Source organism: Ictidomys tridecemlineatus, chromosome 3 (genome assembly GCF_052094955.1).
Source record: "Ictidomys tridecemlineatus isolate mIctTri1 chromosome 3, mIctTri1.hap1, whole genome shotgun sequence".
In the NCBI taxonomy this organism is placed as follows: domain Eukaryota; kingdom Metazoa; phylum Chordata; class Mammalia; order Rodentia; family Sciuridae; genus Ictidomys; species Ictidomys tridecemlineatus.
The window spans coordinates 157,390,322-157,405,805 of record NC_135479.1 but is presented as its reverse complement, the minus strand read 5'-3'; the positions used below and the strand labels follow the sequence as shown (position 1 = coordinate 157,405,805).

The 15,484-nt window shown below is 34.8% G+C and overlaps 1 protein-coding gene across 2 annotated transcripts in view; it reads right to left on the bottom strand.

Moving 5' to 3' along the window:
* Morc1 (MORC family CW-type zinc finger 1) overlaps nt 1-15,484 on the bottom strand; it is a 148,249-nt gene that overhangs the window by 66,933 nt on the left and 65,832 nt on the right. For both annotated transcript variants that reach the window (XM_078044264.1, XM_078044265.1), the window contains exon 15: nt 1,820-1,948. In XM_078044264.1, coding sequence (XP_077900390.1) covers nt 1,820-1,948 — 129 coding nt within the window. The remainder of the gene's footprint in view (nt 1-1,819; nt 1,949-15,484) is intronic.

The following is a 15,484-nucleotide window of genomic DNA, read 5'->3' as shown; positions in this document are numbered from 1 at the left end:
TTTCCAGTTGGATTCTGCTACTTTTAGCCAGAAGAACCTTAATAGATTCCACTCTACCTCTTCTTAAACCACATTACGAATCCCAGTGACCCTGACTCTCCCATTTCCTCCGGCCTCTTCCCCATTTGTTGACACCACCACTTGCTGTAGCCAACCACAAGACTAACAAAGGAAAATCAAGGCCTCTAAGTCATTTATGCATTTTCTTCTTCTGTACTTTCCTTTGTTCTTATTCCAGTCTCAGTATGAAGTTTCTGATTCTCCATATCCCCTAACAGACCCTGTTGGCCTGTAGGCCAGGGTACATCACTCTCTCTAGGTTACACTTAAATCTACCTGGATTCCCTCTTGACACAGTGCTACTTGCTATTGGATTAATAACCTGTATTTGTTCATCTACAGCAGGGACAGTTTGCATGGTGGTTTAAAACCTGAATAGCTCCAGCTCTTACTATTTCTATGATCTTGGACAAATGGCTTAACTTCTCTATGTTCAGTATGGTGGTCTGTGAAAAGGATTAACATTAGCACCTATCCAAAAAGGTTATTAAAGGTTAAATGGCATAATGATGTTGATGATAAAAATTGACATTGCTAAAGACCTTCCTAAGGGTTACGAAACTTCACACTTATTAATGCATATTATTCTCACAACACCTCCAAAATGGAACTACAAGTACTAGTCTCATTCTATAAATGAAGAAACTGAGCCTTTGAGAGGACAAATATTTTCCCTGTTGCATCCAGCCCTCAGGTACTACAGTAAAATTCTAACAGTACCTGACACATCAAAACTATATAAAGTAATTGTTAGCCATTATTATCATCTGATAGGTTGTCAGATACTTTCATTGATTTCCTCAGTCAGACCCTTCTAAATATCTGTTTCATGTGTTCCTCTAAAGTCTTATTCATACATTTACAATTTCTCATATGGATCTTAGATTACAAAAGATCCTCAGAGATGTGACTCTTCCCTTTGTCTGACCCTCCACAAATCACCCTTTACCGAGGTGACTTACACACAAGTTCCACCTTGCTAGATGGGTCCACCCAGGCAAAGGATTTGGGGGAGGTGCCCCTGGCACTGTGCCAAGACTTCTATGAAGTTTTACATGCTATCGGGGTCTTTAGTGTTTGCTTGTCTATTTTCTTTATCGAACTGTTTGCCAAAGAATATATACTGTCCTCAATTCCATAACACTTTGTTCATAGCTAGAAAGCAGACCAAGTGCTCAGTGAAAAATTCTTCCATTGAAAATTCAATTATTCCATTGAAAAATGCCCAATACTTCCTTATTACTTATCAAAATTAAAACATCCTAGAATTCAAGGCCCTATAACATACTATCCAACATAATATTTTTGTCTTTGATTATTTAGTCATTATTTATGCATCTAGCTGACAATTACAAAGTAGTCCTTGTTGTGAATTAGACTGAGTACTACATATTAAAAATAGAAAAATGGCTGTTTCTATGACTCCACCATAAATATTCAAGATGAAATGTATACCTGATACTAATTCCTGTCTATGGTGAAGGAGGAAGTACCCAACCAGGGAGAAGTCTTGGAGCTGAGGCCAGCAAGGCACTGGTATTGTCTAGCTTGATTTAGTTGAGGTTTAAGACCCAACTGTCCAACTTACTTTTCCCCTACTACAATTATTTTAACCTCTCTTCTAGACTGTAACCTCCCTGAGAGCAAAGACCATGGCTTACCCATCTTCGTCTCCCTAATCCACCATTTCTTAACACCATGACTTGCGTATTTAGATATTCATTAGTATTTGCTAACTAGAATGGAATTAAATACATACCACACTGTACCATGAATGGGATGGCCATGGCTTGTCTTCTTTGATATTGAAGAGAATCTAAAGATGTCTCCATGTCCTTGCTACGTTGGTATCCAAATTCATTCCAAAATGATGTTAGATTTCTGTTACCTAAAACAATGAAAGCAGGCAAAGAATAACGAAAGAAAATAAAATCAACATTATCAAGATGTTTGGATATAAACACATATGATCTCAGCTTTGTGAAAACATACACAGGCAAAAATATCATATACTAATAGTGGTTCTCTAAGTGGTGATGTTATAGATGAAATGTTTTCTAATTTATACTTTTTTGAATTTTTCAAATTACTTACAAGGAATGTACACTGTCTTTACAATAAAACTAAAGACAATAGCAGTTACAATTTTTTTACTGAATTACAATTCAGCATATTGACATTTAAAGTATTATTCTTAGTCATTCCTAGGAAGGAATGTACTAATTAAATTTTAAGGGCCACTTTTAAAATTATTGATACAAATATTTATTATTCCCACACAGAGCCAGAGTTTCTTTATCTTTTATTAACTCTGGTTCCTTTTCTTTCCAGTTTTCATTATTTGTGCCCTACCCTAGTCCCAAACTCTATATACCCTCCTTGCTTAGAAACATCACACTTTACAAGACCATTGTAGAGACTTCTTTGAGAAGCTGTGCTCTTATCCTTTGATCTAACAAGTTTACAGTTAGGAATATATTACAGCATTGTTTGGGGAAAAACTAGAAATATTATAAAAGCCTATGAATAGAGAACTGATACGTTCCATTTCCAAACAATGGAACACTGGGCACCCTTTAATAAGAGGAAGATACAATATGTGTAGTACTGCACCAAAAGCTTCCAGATACAGTTTAAATTTTTTAAAACAAGATATAAAACACTATTCCCAACATAATAAACTTTTTTAACTCATGGAAAGCATATACAAACTGAGTAAGGTGGTGCACGCCTGTAATCCCAGCAACTTGGGAGGCTGAGGCAGAAGGATCCCAAGTTTGAGGCCAGTCTGGGCAACTAGTGAAACCCTGTCTCAAAATAAAAAATAAGTGCTGGGATGTCCTTCTGTGGTAAAGCACCCATGGATTCAATCCCGTGTGTGTGTGTGTGTGTGTGTGTGTGTGTGTGTGTGTGTGTGTACATACACACACATAGATAAAGCATATACATAAAAAATTGTTATGAATATACTTTCCTAAAGAGATGCAAAAAAAGTTTCTTTTATTAGTGCATTAACTATACCTGATAGTGGAATTCATTGTTACACAGTCATGTATGCACCTGATATACAAAAGAAAGTTTTAATAGTAGATATCATTAGAGAAAAAAAAAGAAGCTAAGAGAAGTCAAGGGAAAACACTTTTATTTTTCACTTTTTTGAATATTTTCAGTAATTTTACACGTGCATGTATTACTTGAAAAAGCTTCCCTCCCCTCTTTTTTTTAGACAAAGAGAATCCATCTTTGCTGATCTATCCAATATGGTAACCACTAACCACAAAGCCATGTGGCTACCGAGCTCTTGAAATGTGATAGATACAGATCATTTTCATCAATGTCCAAATTTCAAAAGTGTGTTCTGAAAGGCAAACCTAGAAATACATAAAATTGTGTCACCATTGAAATACTTTGATATATGACTGTGTAATTCATGAAAAACACAAATAAGTGACCTTCCTATTCCTGCTAAAATTCAGGCCCAGAATGCTATGTACTTTTAAGACCAGTAGAGGAAAATCTCAGCTTTCAAAATGGACATACTTGTTGGTCTGGACTGAAAACAAACCTCACAAATTTCTTCTGGTCTTGTCTCCTTAGAGAATTCCAAGCTGCTCTTGGCCCCAAATTCTCCTTTGTATTCTGCTTTTTCTGCTTTCAGTTCCAACTCTCAGTTTCAGCTCTTGGCTCCGTATTTGGTTTTAGTCCACCTCACACTTCCCCTCTCTGCACAGCAGATGCTGGTGCACTACTCTGGAATCTGAGGCTCTGCTTCCCTGACTTCCATATTAACCCTTGGTCTTTACTACATCAAGGCAGGGGTTCTACCGAGTTAAAAGACATATGGAAATGAGTGTTGGCTCTGTCACACATTAGTTGTAGTGGGCAAGCCACCAAGTTTTATTACCCATAGAGTGAGTGATGACAAGAACTTGACTTACAGGATCAACATCATTATAGACTAAATATGAAGGCACTTTAAAAAACAGAACCTCTAGGATTCTGGGAGTAAGAGACACCAGAAATGTGTTTCACCACCTAGACAAAAAGTGAATGAACAGAACTTAATATAACTGTTTTGGAATTCTGGAGTTTACATCTCAAGCTACACAGAGATTGTCTATAATAATTTTTTTTAATAACAACAAAAAAGCAAACATTAGTATGGAATAGTGAGAATCTGATTTCCAGAGTTACAACTTATCAGATTCAAAGTACAGCTTACAAATAACAGCAAAAAACACACAAGATATTTGAGGGCAATAGAGTTCATTCAAAAGAAAAAAAATAAAACCAACAGAAACTGTCTCTGAAAAAGAAATAATGGCAGATCTACCACACAAAGTCTTTAAAACAATAATCTTAAAAATGTTAGAAAATTTAAAAAGAAAAGAAAAAAGAAAAAGAAAAAAAGAACCAGAGAAAATCATGGTAAATGTATGTGTGTAGTGTGTGTGTGTGTGTGTGTGTGTGTGTGTGTATACACACACAGAGAGAGAGAGAGAGAGAGTAGAATACCAATAAAGAAATAGAAGACTTAAAAAATCAAAAAGAAATTCTGGAGCAAAAAAAAATACAATAAATGAAATGAAAAAAAATTCACTGACAGGATTCAAATGCATATTTGAATAGGCAAAAGAACCAATAAATTTGAAGAAAATATAATAAAAAGAACAACTGAAGAAAAGAGAACAGAGTCTAAGGGACCAAGAAGATTTTATCAAGGGAACCAACATATGCCTTGTCTCAATAACCACCAAAGGAGAAGAGAGAAAATTAAGAGACAGAGATTACTTAAACAATGGTTGAAATGTACCACATTTGATTAAAAACATAAACATTCAAGTAACTTAAACAACTCCAAGTATGATAAAGTCAAAGAGACTCAGATCAAGACACATTATAATTAAACAGTTGAAAGGTGAAGAGAAAAAGAATTTTGAAAACATAGAGAAAAATAATTCATTCCATACAGGAGATGCTCCATTAGGTTATCAGCAGATTTCTCATCAGAAACCTTAGAGGTCAGAAAGCAGTGATCCAGTATTCAAAGTTGCTCAAACAAATTAAACATCCAAAAAAGAATCCTATTTCTGGCAAAAAAAAAAAAAATCCTTCAAAAGTGAGAGAGAAATTAAGGCATTCATAAATAGATAAACAAAAGCTGAGAGACTTTATTACCACTATACCTGTCCTACAAGAAATGCTAATGGGAGCTACTGAGAGTCCTGCAGGTTGAAATGAAAGGATACATGATAATAATTAGAAACTGTATAAAGAAATACAGATATAATTAAAGGTAAATACATGGTAAACACAATAGTAGTATTGTTGCAATTGTGTAAAACTACACTTTTTTCCTCTACAGAATTTAAAAGACTAATGCATTAAAAGATTATTATTTCATGTTTTTTTATAGACAGAGTATAAATGTATCATTTTGTGACACAACCAAAAAGGGTAGAAGAGCTTTTCAAGGAGACCTTTTTATGTTATTGAAGTTAAGCTGATATAAATTCAAATTAGAAGTTCTAACTTTAGTGTGTTAAATGTGATACCCACAAAAGAAATGGCTGAAGAATAGATACAATAAGAGATGAAAAGGGAATTTAAATGTTTTGCTACAAAAAAAATCAACTAGACACAAAAGAAACAGTAATGCAGGAAAAGAGAAACAAAAAAACTGTAAAGCACATAGAAAACAATTAGTAACATGACCAAAGTGCTTATCTGTAATTATTTTGAATATAAATGGAATGAACTCACCATTCAAAAGGTAGATTAGCAGAATGGATTAAAAGTGATCCCAGTATATGCTGTCTAGGCACAAATTATTTGCAAATGAGATGATGAAACAAGGTATTTCTTGCAAAAAGTAACTGAAATACAACAAGGGTAGGGGGGCTATGCTAATAACAGGCAAGACAAACTTCAAATAAAAAATCATTATAAGAGACAATGAAGGATGTTATATTTAATCAAAGGTTCAGTATAGCAAGAAGATCAAACAAATATAAATGTTTATATACCTAGGAAGAAAAATTTGACAAAACTGGAGTGAGAAACAGTTTTAAAATAGTAAATAGAGATTTCAATAACTTACTCTCAATATGATTAGAAAAGTAAGACAGAAAATAGGTAAGAGTAAGAAGACAGGGGAATTAAACAGGACAATGAACTGACCAGATCTAAAAGTTAAGAGTTGATAGATTTAAAAATATATAAAAAGCCTGCATTAATGTTAATATTAATGTTATGTCTAAAAAATGAATCTCCTCTGATAAATCACTTTGTCAGTTTTCATGTAGCAAAATAAAAATTCAATTGGTTACTAATTTTATTGTTGAAAATATTATTTTCAAAATCTTGAGAAGCAACACCAGCAAGTTTGTGGGCGTGTGCAGTTGCACTCTCTCTCTCTTCCCCTACATGTATGTGTACAAAAAAACAGCTCCTGAGAGTAGCTACAAACTTCCAAAAGAGGCCTCAGAGTGAATTCTACCTTGCCAGCATCTTTTTAAAAATTTTATTTGTTCTAATTAGTTGTACATGACAATAGAATACGTTTCAATTCATTGTACACAACTGGAGCACAACTTTTCATTTCTCTGGTTGTACCTGATATAGAGTCGCACCATTTGTGCAATCATATATGTACTTAGGATAAGGATGTTCTCTTATTCCACCATCTTTCCCACCACTATGCCCCCTCCACTCCACTGATTCCCCTCCACCCAATCCAAAGTTCATTCTTCCCTTCCCTTGCCCGTCCCCTCACCATTATGAATCAGCATCCACATATCAGAGAAAATATTTCACTTTTGGTTTTTTAGGGATTAGCTTATTTCACTTAGCATGATATTCTCCAACTCCATGAATTTCCTGCAAATGTCATAATTTTATTGCCTTTTAAAGCTGAATAATATTCCACTGTGTGTAGACCACAGATTCTTTATCCATTCATCTATTGAAGGGCATCTAGGTTGGTTCCATAGTTTAGCTACTGTGAATTGAGCTGCTATAAACATTGACATGGCTGCATCACTGTAGTATGCTGGTTGATTTTAAGTGATTTGGGTATAATCTGAGGAGTGGGATAGCTGGGTGAAATGGTGGGTACCTTTCCAAGTTTTCTAAAGAATCCCATAATGCTTTCCAGAGTGGTGACACCAATTTTCAGTCCCACCAGCAATGTATAAATAAGTACACATTTTCCCCCGACATCTTTGCTATCACTTATTGTTGTTTGTATTCTTGATAATTTCCATTCTGACTGGAGATAGTTAAAAATCTTAACACTTTGATCTTGGATTCTTCAACCTCTAGAACTGCCAGAAAATTATGTCTATTGTTTAAGTCAACCAGACTACAACAGCCTAACCTAATACATCGCATTTGACATCTCTACCTGTAAATAATCCCCTGGACATGCTTTCCTTCTTGCCTCTTCACAGTCCACTTTCACGCAGACATGACAGTAACATGGTTAAATAATATGATTAAATAATTCCTTTAACCCTTCTAATGACTTCCCACAATATGAAGAATGAAATGCAATCCCCTAACAAGGCATTCAAGGTTTCTCTTGTCTAGTCTCCACCCTTGTTTCCCAATTCATTTCATGGCTGTCTTTTGGCCTGTTATGCTCAGCTACAGAAACTCTCTCAGATTTAAACATAATAAACCATCTAATTCAGAATAAACAACAGATAAAATAGAAAGCATCTTCTCTGATCACAGTAAAATGTAGTCCCAGAACTAGGAAGGCTGATGCAGTAAGATCTCTTGAGCCCAGAAGTTTGAGACCCATCTGGACAACAAAACCAGAAACCATCTTGAGGAAAAAAAAATAAATGAATAAACAAATAAAAGAAAGAAATATAGGAAAATTCACAGATTTAAATTATACAATGTACTATTAAAAACAGCCTAAAGAATCAAGGAAGATATCACAATTGGAAACTGAAAATACTTAAAGATGAAAGAAAACAAAAACACACCACATGAATAACTTATGGGACACATCAAAAGCAGTGCTTCCAGGGGCATTTATGTCTACAAATGCTATAATTAAAAAAAATAAAGAAAGAGAAGGCCTCAAATTTAAAAATCTAACTTTACACTGTAAGAAACAAGCAAACAAAAGAACAAATGCAAAGCTTTCAGAAAGAAAAAAAATAAAGGATAGAGCAGCAGTCAGGTGTGGAGGTGCAGGCCTATAATCGCAGCTACTTGGGAGGCTCAGGCAGGAGGAATGCAAGTTCAAGGCCAGCCTGCACAATTTAACCAAAATCATGTCTCAAAATCTTTAAAAAAAATTAAAAGGCTTTGAGATATGTAGCTTAGAGACTCAGCAATTGCTAGCATGCACAAAGCCCTTCGTTCATTCCCCAGTACCACAGACACACAAAATTGGAGAAGAAATAAATAGAGAATAAACAAATAATAGGGTAAAATGACAAAGTCAAAATTTAGTTTTTCAAAAAGACGAAAAAAATTGATAAACCTTTGCTGATGGACTAGGAAAAAAAGAGGAGATTCAAATTACCAAAACCAGAAATGAAACTGGGAACATTACCACCAATTTTATATAAATAAAGGACTTCGGGACAGACAGTACTGTGAGCAATTACACACTACAAACTGGATGACTTAGATGAAACAGCCAAATTCCTAGAATCAGAACCTACCAGGGCTAAACTATGAATAAATACGAACTCTGAATAGACCTGTAACTAATGAGAACATTAAGCCAGTAATCAAAAATTTCCCAGCAAAAATGTCCTGGACTGATGGCTTCACCAGTGAATTCTACCAAATGTTCGATAAAAGTAATGTCAATTCTTCTCAAACTTTAAAATCAACAAGAAGAAAAAATGGAAGAGGAAGAAATCTTCCTCCTTAACTCATTCTATGAAGCTGGCGTTACTCCTATGTCAGTGTCAGAAGCAAACAAATAAACAAAAAACCACTACAACAAAAGAAAACTACAAATCAACATTCCTTATGAGAATAATGCAAAAATTCTCAACAAAATACTAGCAAACTGAGTTCAATCAGCATAATAGAAAGGATTATACACTATGTGAAGATGGTCAATGTTGTGTGGTGTGGATTTTACCACAATAAAAAAAAATAGGGGGGGATAGAATAGAACCCTGCAGAAATTTAACTTGCTGCTGTATTGTATTTGTCCCCTTTCTAAACATCACTTCCTCAGGAAGACCACACCTTTCCAAAGGAAGAGCCATGATTTCTTGTTGGTGCATCTTCCACACAGAGCTCAGCATCTTGCGCCTCAAAGGCCCTCAAAAAATGTTACTGTTGCTATTCTTGACAAAATTCCTTGATAATTTGTTGTTTGTGGTAAAATAAAGTGTCATAATCTTTCTCCCAGAAAAACATCAGAAACATTAAAACAGTTAATACAACACAGCTAACTTGCAAGATGAACATCCACTGTGATCCCAACACAAACAGTTTAAGAGTGGTAAAACTAGTAGGTTGTTAAAAACATAAGCATGTGTTCCTCAAGGGCACAGTGATCTTCTCCTTCCTGCTCTGTGATCACACCACCCTTAAATACTTACACATTATGCTCTTATTTACTCTCTATTTTCCCCTCTGAATAGTGAAATCCTTGAAGACAGGGGTTATTCATCGCATCTTATTTATAGTAGCTGGCTCACAGTCCCATTTTCTTAAGGGAGTAAATACTCTTGAAGAAGTGTTGCCTATGAAAGGCAGAAATGGAAAATTCACTAGCCAAACATCTGAAGACGAGGTCTAATAAAAGACTTGACAATATTAATATTAATATTAGTAACTTGAGGCAGTTGCCAGGGTAAAGAAATCAAGTTATTGGGGGGCAGAGTTTAGAAATAGTTTTTGACAAGTAGCCATGGAAACTCAACTATTTTCCTTCGAATAAAGATGACTCCAAAATGCACAACTTGCATTTGTGCTTATTGTGATATTAAAACAAGTTTTCCATGGGGTGGATTCTGGAGGTTTAGGGAGGTGCTTCAGCAAGCAGATAGGTAAGAAGGCAGAGGGATGGCAGTGGAAGGAAAAGTATCACATCGTTTCTCTTTTCGTTTATGCAGTGCTCAGTCTACGCAGTTTTATAGCACCACTCTTTGTTTTCTTCAAAATCCACATATTACAAAATGATAGTGATGACTGACGTTGGAAGGTGTATACTTACTGAAATTCTCCAGACTGTATTTTCAGGAAACAGGCTGAGAGTTTACATTTATAAAAATTCTTGTCTGACCTTCTCTTGCAAGAAATAACAAAACGAATAACAATAATTATTCTTAGTTTGAGGTTGGCCTTCACAAATACAGTGGAATGTAATTATTGATGTTTTTAACATTGGGCTTTAATATCTGATATTCGTGTTAATGTGTCTTAACAAAGGTTTTAAAATTGCCCTTTCACCTCAATGTGAATAAAAAAATCAAGAGCTAAATTTCAAAACTCAAAGAGTAATTGACTTTCTAAAATGTGTTAAATATATCAGGGCACCTATGAAACAAGCCATGCAGCTAATCCACAATTTATTGACTCCCAATTATTTTGGCATCCTTGAGGTAGGCTGATTAAAAAAATTCAGTTTACTATTGTACAGTGCAAACAGATGAAAGCAAACACAGCTAATATTTAGAATTATAAAATAATCTGTATCTTGAAACTTTTGTTTTAAAACTCGACAAACTCATTAAATTAATGGGATAATCTGGGATTAATGCACACAGAATTAAAGTCTCAATTTCTAGAATAAGTATTTGAGAAAAACTGTGAAAGGTTAATTTACTGCTAGCTATGTTTGGAATACTTTATTCAGAGGATTCTTAATGCTTAAATTAATCTGATTAATTTTTCAGGAGCCTTTTAGAACAGGAAAAAATAATCAAAAATACTGCAATAACTTACTCAAATTTTACCAAAATTCAGTAACTAAACGAGTAGTTCACACAGTTAATTTCTGTCTCTTAAAAAAAAATAGGATAAATGCAACATCCTCCAGCACATGAGCTTCATATTCATTTATAGGTGTACAGTGACATCCAGGGAATCAATCAGTCAGGAGAAAAACAATAATAATAAAAGTCAATAGTAAACTACTAAGCGAAGCTCTGATGGTCTCCATCAAAATAAAGAGCCTATAACAGTTTATAAACTCAAGGCACCAGGAAAATCATAAACCAGGGAAGCTGTTTAAATCGGGTTCCTGCCTTCAGGTGATGCCTTCAGGTGGTGCTGCATCTAAGTCAACAATGATATTCTGTTTTTGAGGTTCTCCTGGGATAGAAATTATCTCTCTTCTCAGGGCACTGTTCAATCACAGTTCCTCCTCTGGTGGATACAGTCCTGTTTTTCTTGCCACTCTCACTTTTGGCTAATATAATGGGCAGACGCTTGACCCTTCTTATTTATGTCCAAGATGTGATTGATTATCCTCTATATTCTTAATGGAAACTCTGGATCAGAGAGGCCAAAGTGGTTTCAGAGAATAATGCCAACTCCGGTCCATTGATGATGATGCCTGGACCACTCTTCAGAAGAGCCACCAGGGTATTGCTGCCTCAGGAGGAAACACTGTGATGGCTTAGATATGGTTCATGTGATACGAGAAAGCTCCCGAGATCTGAGGCAGGTTTGTTCCCCTTGTTTTTCACTTTCTACATCAGTCTACTTGAATGGAAGAGAAGCAAGGCAAGAAATGTGGTGGTGAAGTGCCACAGTCCCCCTTCCCATTCTTTCTCTTGGATCTTGGGTTTGGCCGAGTGGGGTTTGGTAGTCAGGTAGTATGGGTACAGTCAGTGGTAGAAGCATGTGGTAGTTGCTTTTCCATTACACAGTGTACTGTAGCACAGTATGCTGCAGAGCAAATCTCCAGGCATCTGCAGAGTTGGCCCAGCGCACTCTGTTACCAGCGCACATCATTTCACCTGGCAAGGGAGCTGAAAGGGAACTGTCACTCTACAGCTCCTTACCAGTGGTTACCCACCTTAAATATGAGGACTTCTTAAAGCTGCAAAAATATTCAGAACCATTCCCCCAACCTAAGAAAATACATGATACAAACTATGAATTTAATAACTTTCTAGTGCTTTATTTTTATTAATATGCATAAATTTTACATACTAATGAAATGTGATCTTTTGACAAATGCAGCCTTCCCTTATTCATCCCTCTACCCTTCCCAACCTCTAATAATCACTCTATGTTCAGGACAACACATTAGCTTCCCCATATGAGAGAACACGTAGTAGTTGTTTTTCTATGTCCTGCTTATTTTACTTAACATTAATCTTCCTATTCCATCCATTTTTGTTGCAAATGATAGGATTTCATTATTCTTTATGGCTGAATAATATTCTGTTGTGTGCATGTATATATATGTGTATATATATATGCATATATATAAAATTTTATTTATCCATTTGTCTGTTGATGAGCACTGAGGTTGATTCCATAGTTTAGCTATTGTGAACAGTGCCACAGTAAACATACAGTATCTCTTTGCTATACTTATTTCATTCCCTTTAGATATATACCTAGAAGTGGGACAGCTGGGTCATATGGCAAATCTATTTTTATTTTTCTGAGGACCCTCCCTACTGTTCCCATAATGGTTGCACTGATTTACATCCCTAACAGTGTATGAAAGCTGCTTTTGCTCCAGGTTCTCACCAGCATTTATTATTGTTTTGATAATAGTCATTCTAACTGGGGTGAGATGATATATTATTGAAGTTTTGATTTGTATTCCCTCATAGCTAATGACACTGAGCATTTTTTCATGTATTTGTTAGCCATTTGTACTTCTTTTGTGAAGTGTCTATTCAGATTATTTGCCCATTTTTATTGGATTATTTGGGGGTTTTGTTGTTGTTGTTGTTAACCTTTTTGAGTTCTTTTTATATTCTAGATATTAGTCCTTTGTTTGATTAACAGTTGGCAAATACTTTCTTCCGTTTGACAGATTATCTGTAATTCTACTTGACTATTTTAATTTTGTTTGGTATGCTGTAGAGGCCGCATCCAGAAAAGTCACTTCTCGAATCAATGTCTAAAAGTGTGTTCTCTCTTTTCTTCTTGTAGTTTTAGATCTTACTTTTAGGTATTTAATCTATTTTGAGTTGATTTTTGTATAGGGTGAGGGACAGAGGTCAAATTTCCATTTTCTACAAATAACATCCAGTTTTCTCAGCACCATTTTTAATAACACTTATGAGAAAGTTTATATTTTACTACCCCCAACTACATCTACATATGCTTGAACATCTGTAGCATATTTTTGAATGATGTATAATGCCGTTTTAGACAATAACTGGCAGACCAAGTTACTCAAGAACTGCCTAGTATACTTCCAGGTTCCCCAGGGCCACTTGGCTCCCAAATGACAACCACATGGGTATGGAAAGTACAGGAGAAGGTCTAGAGACCTCCTTGTTAACCCTCAAAAGCAAGACTGAGGAAAGCTGTGCTTCCTCTGGTTCTTTTCTCAGGAAGAAAAAACTTTTACCTTCTGTACTTAGGCTATATTTCTATTGAGTACTATCACTGTTTTCCTTTGGATACATTCATTCTCTTATTCTCTCTAAAATGTGAAAATCAAAACTTAATTTAATAATCAAAAACACATTCTTAGAGTTCTGTGCTATCGAGGATAATAGCCTAGTCAGATATGTGTCTCCCTACTATCTGGACAGATTAACTTTCTACAAGGACTCTCCTTACATTACTCAGGCATATAGGAAGCCTGCTGAATTAGTTAATGTTCTTAAAATGCTAAAGATTCATATTTGATCTTCCCATTAATACAATTTATATTCAATTCTGATTCATCGCTTTATTTTTCATGAATAGGAAGAATATTTTCAAATAAATTTTACTGTGCTACCTATTTAAGGTATACAAGACTTTATGTGACACGTATAGTTAATATAAAGGTTACTTTATATATAGTGACACCGTTGAACTTATCCATCATCTCACAGTTACTTTTTTTCTTTGTCTTTTTGGCAATAGCTGATAAAATATACTCATTTAGCATGAATCTATATATAGTACAATTTTATTCCCTATAGTCTTTATGATGTATATTAGATTGCTGGTTGCATTAAGTTCAGAGTAGTTGAATATAACTTACTCTTCTTTACTAAGGTATACATTAGCCAACTGGTGAAGAGAGTTTTGAAGTCTTGCTCAAAACTGGAGAGGGAAACTGAACTGTGAGAATCAAATGGTATCAAATTCCCAGACAAAATAAGAGTGCTAGACTTTTTACTATTTTACTTGCAACATGGGTGAGATCCTATGAGATATTTTAGCAAGAAACTTGACTGTAGATGTAAAAAATGTCATTTATCATTATAATACAAGTGTAGTCAGAAAGAATAGGAAGCATAAGTGCTATCAATGGTGATAATTCCAATTACCAGGTGAAAGCAATGTAAATGGATCAAATCTGAAAATGTGATTTTCCCCCCAAGAAAAATCAATCTGATAAACTTCTGAATCATCCTGTTATTTGCTGGGAGCTGACATGAAATAGTGGTTTTAAAGCATACATTGATCCCGTACAAACAACTGGAGTCAATCGTGTCTTAATGTTTTAATTGTCTCTAACTCCTCTTACATTAAGCTTTTATTCAAAGCAAGTTTTTAGCAATATAGTTCTGTTGCTTTTGTTACATAGTCAAATTACCAACTAATATGTATAACCAAATAGTATATGTAAGAAAGTTTTTCTTGATAGAAGTATTAGAGCTAGTGAAATAATAAAATGTGTTACAAGTTTTTTTTTTAACTTCTATGGATTTTGAGCATTGATGGTTAATTTCTCTAATATCATTAAAAGAGAGATGATTGGATCATATATGACTCCACACAAAGCTACACCTGAAGTTGATCAAACTGCTAGTCCATAATCTACCAATTTACAAAAAAAAAATAATAAACAGACTGGTAGAATGTGCCATACTGCAGGATAATCTAGACTGTGTGGAAACCATAGGACAATCAGCCCCACAAATTAACAGGAAGTATAAGCAAGTGGGGACGAAGAGGTCAGAAGGGAGGGAGGGGCCTATGTATTACACTATGACAGGAGATCATTAGAAATAGGAACAATAACAATTGGGTACTTTATTAAACTGAAGAGGTATTGACAATTTTTAGGTGTGATATTTGTACTGTGGTTTTCAAAGAGCACTTACTTTTTTAGAAATATGTGCTAAAATCTCAGAAATAATTTTGGAATTGTCTTCTTCATTGAGGTGAGAAATATAGATGAAATCAGCTTCACTATGAATTGATAAGTGTTGAAACTAGATGATGGGTTTATATGGCTTCTGTACAACATTCTCTTTATTTCTAATTTTGAAATTCCCATATTGATTAGTTTACTAAG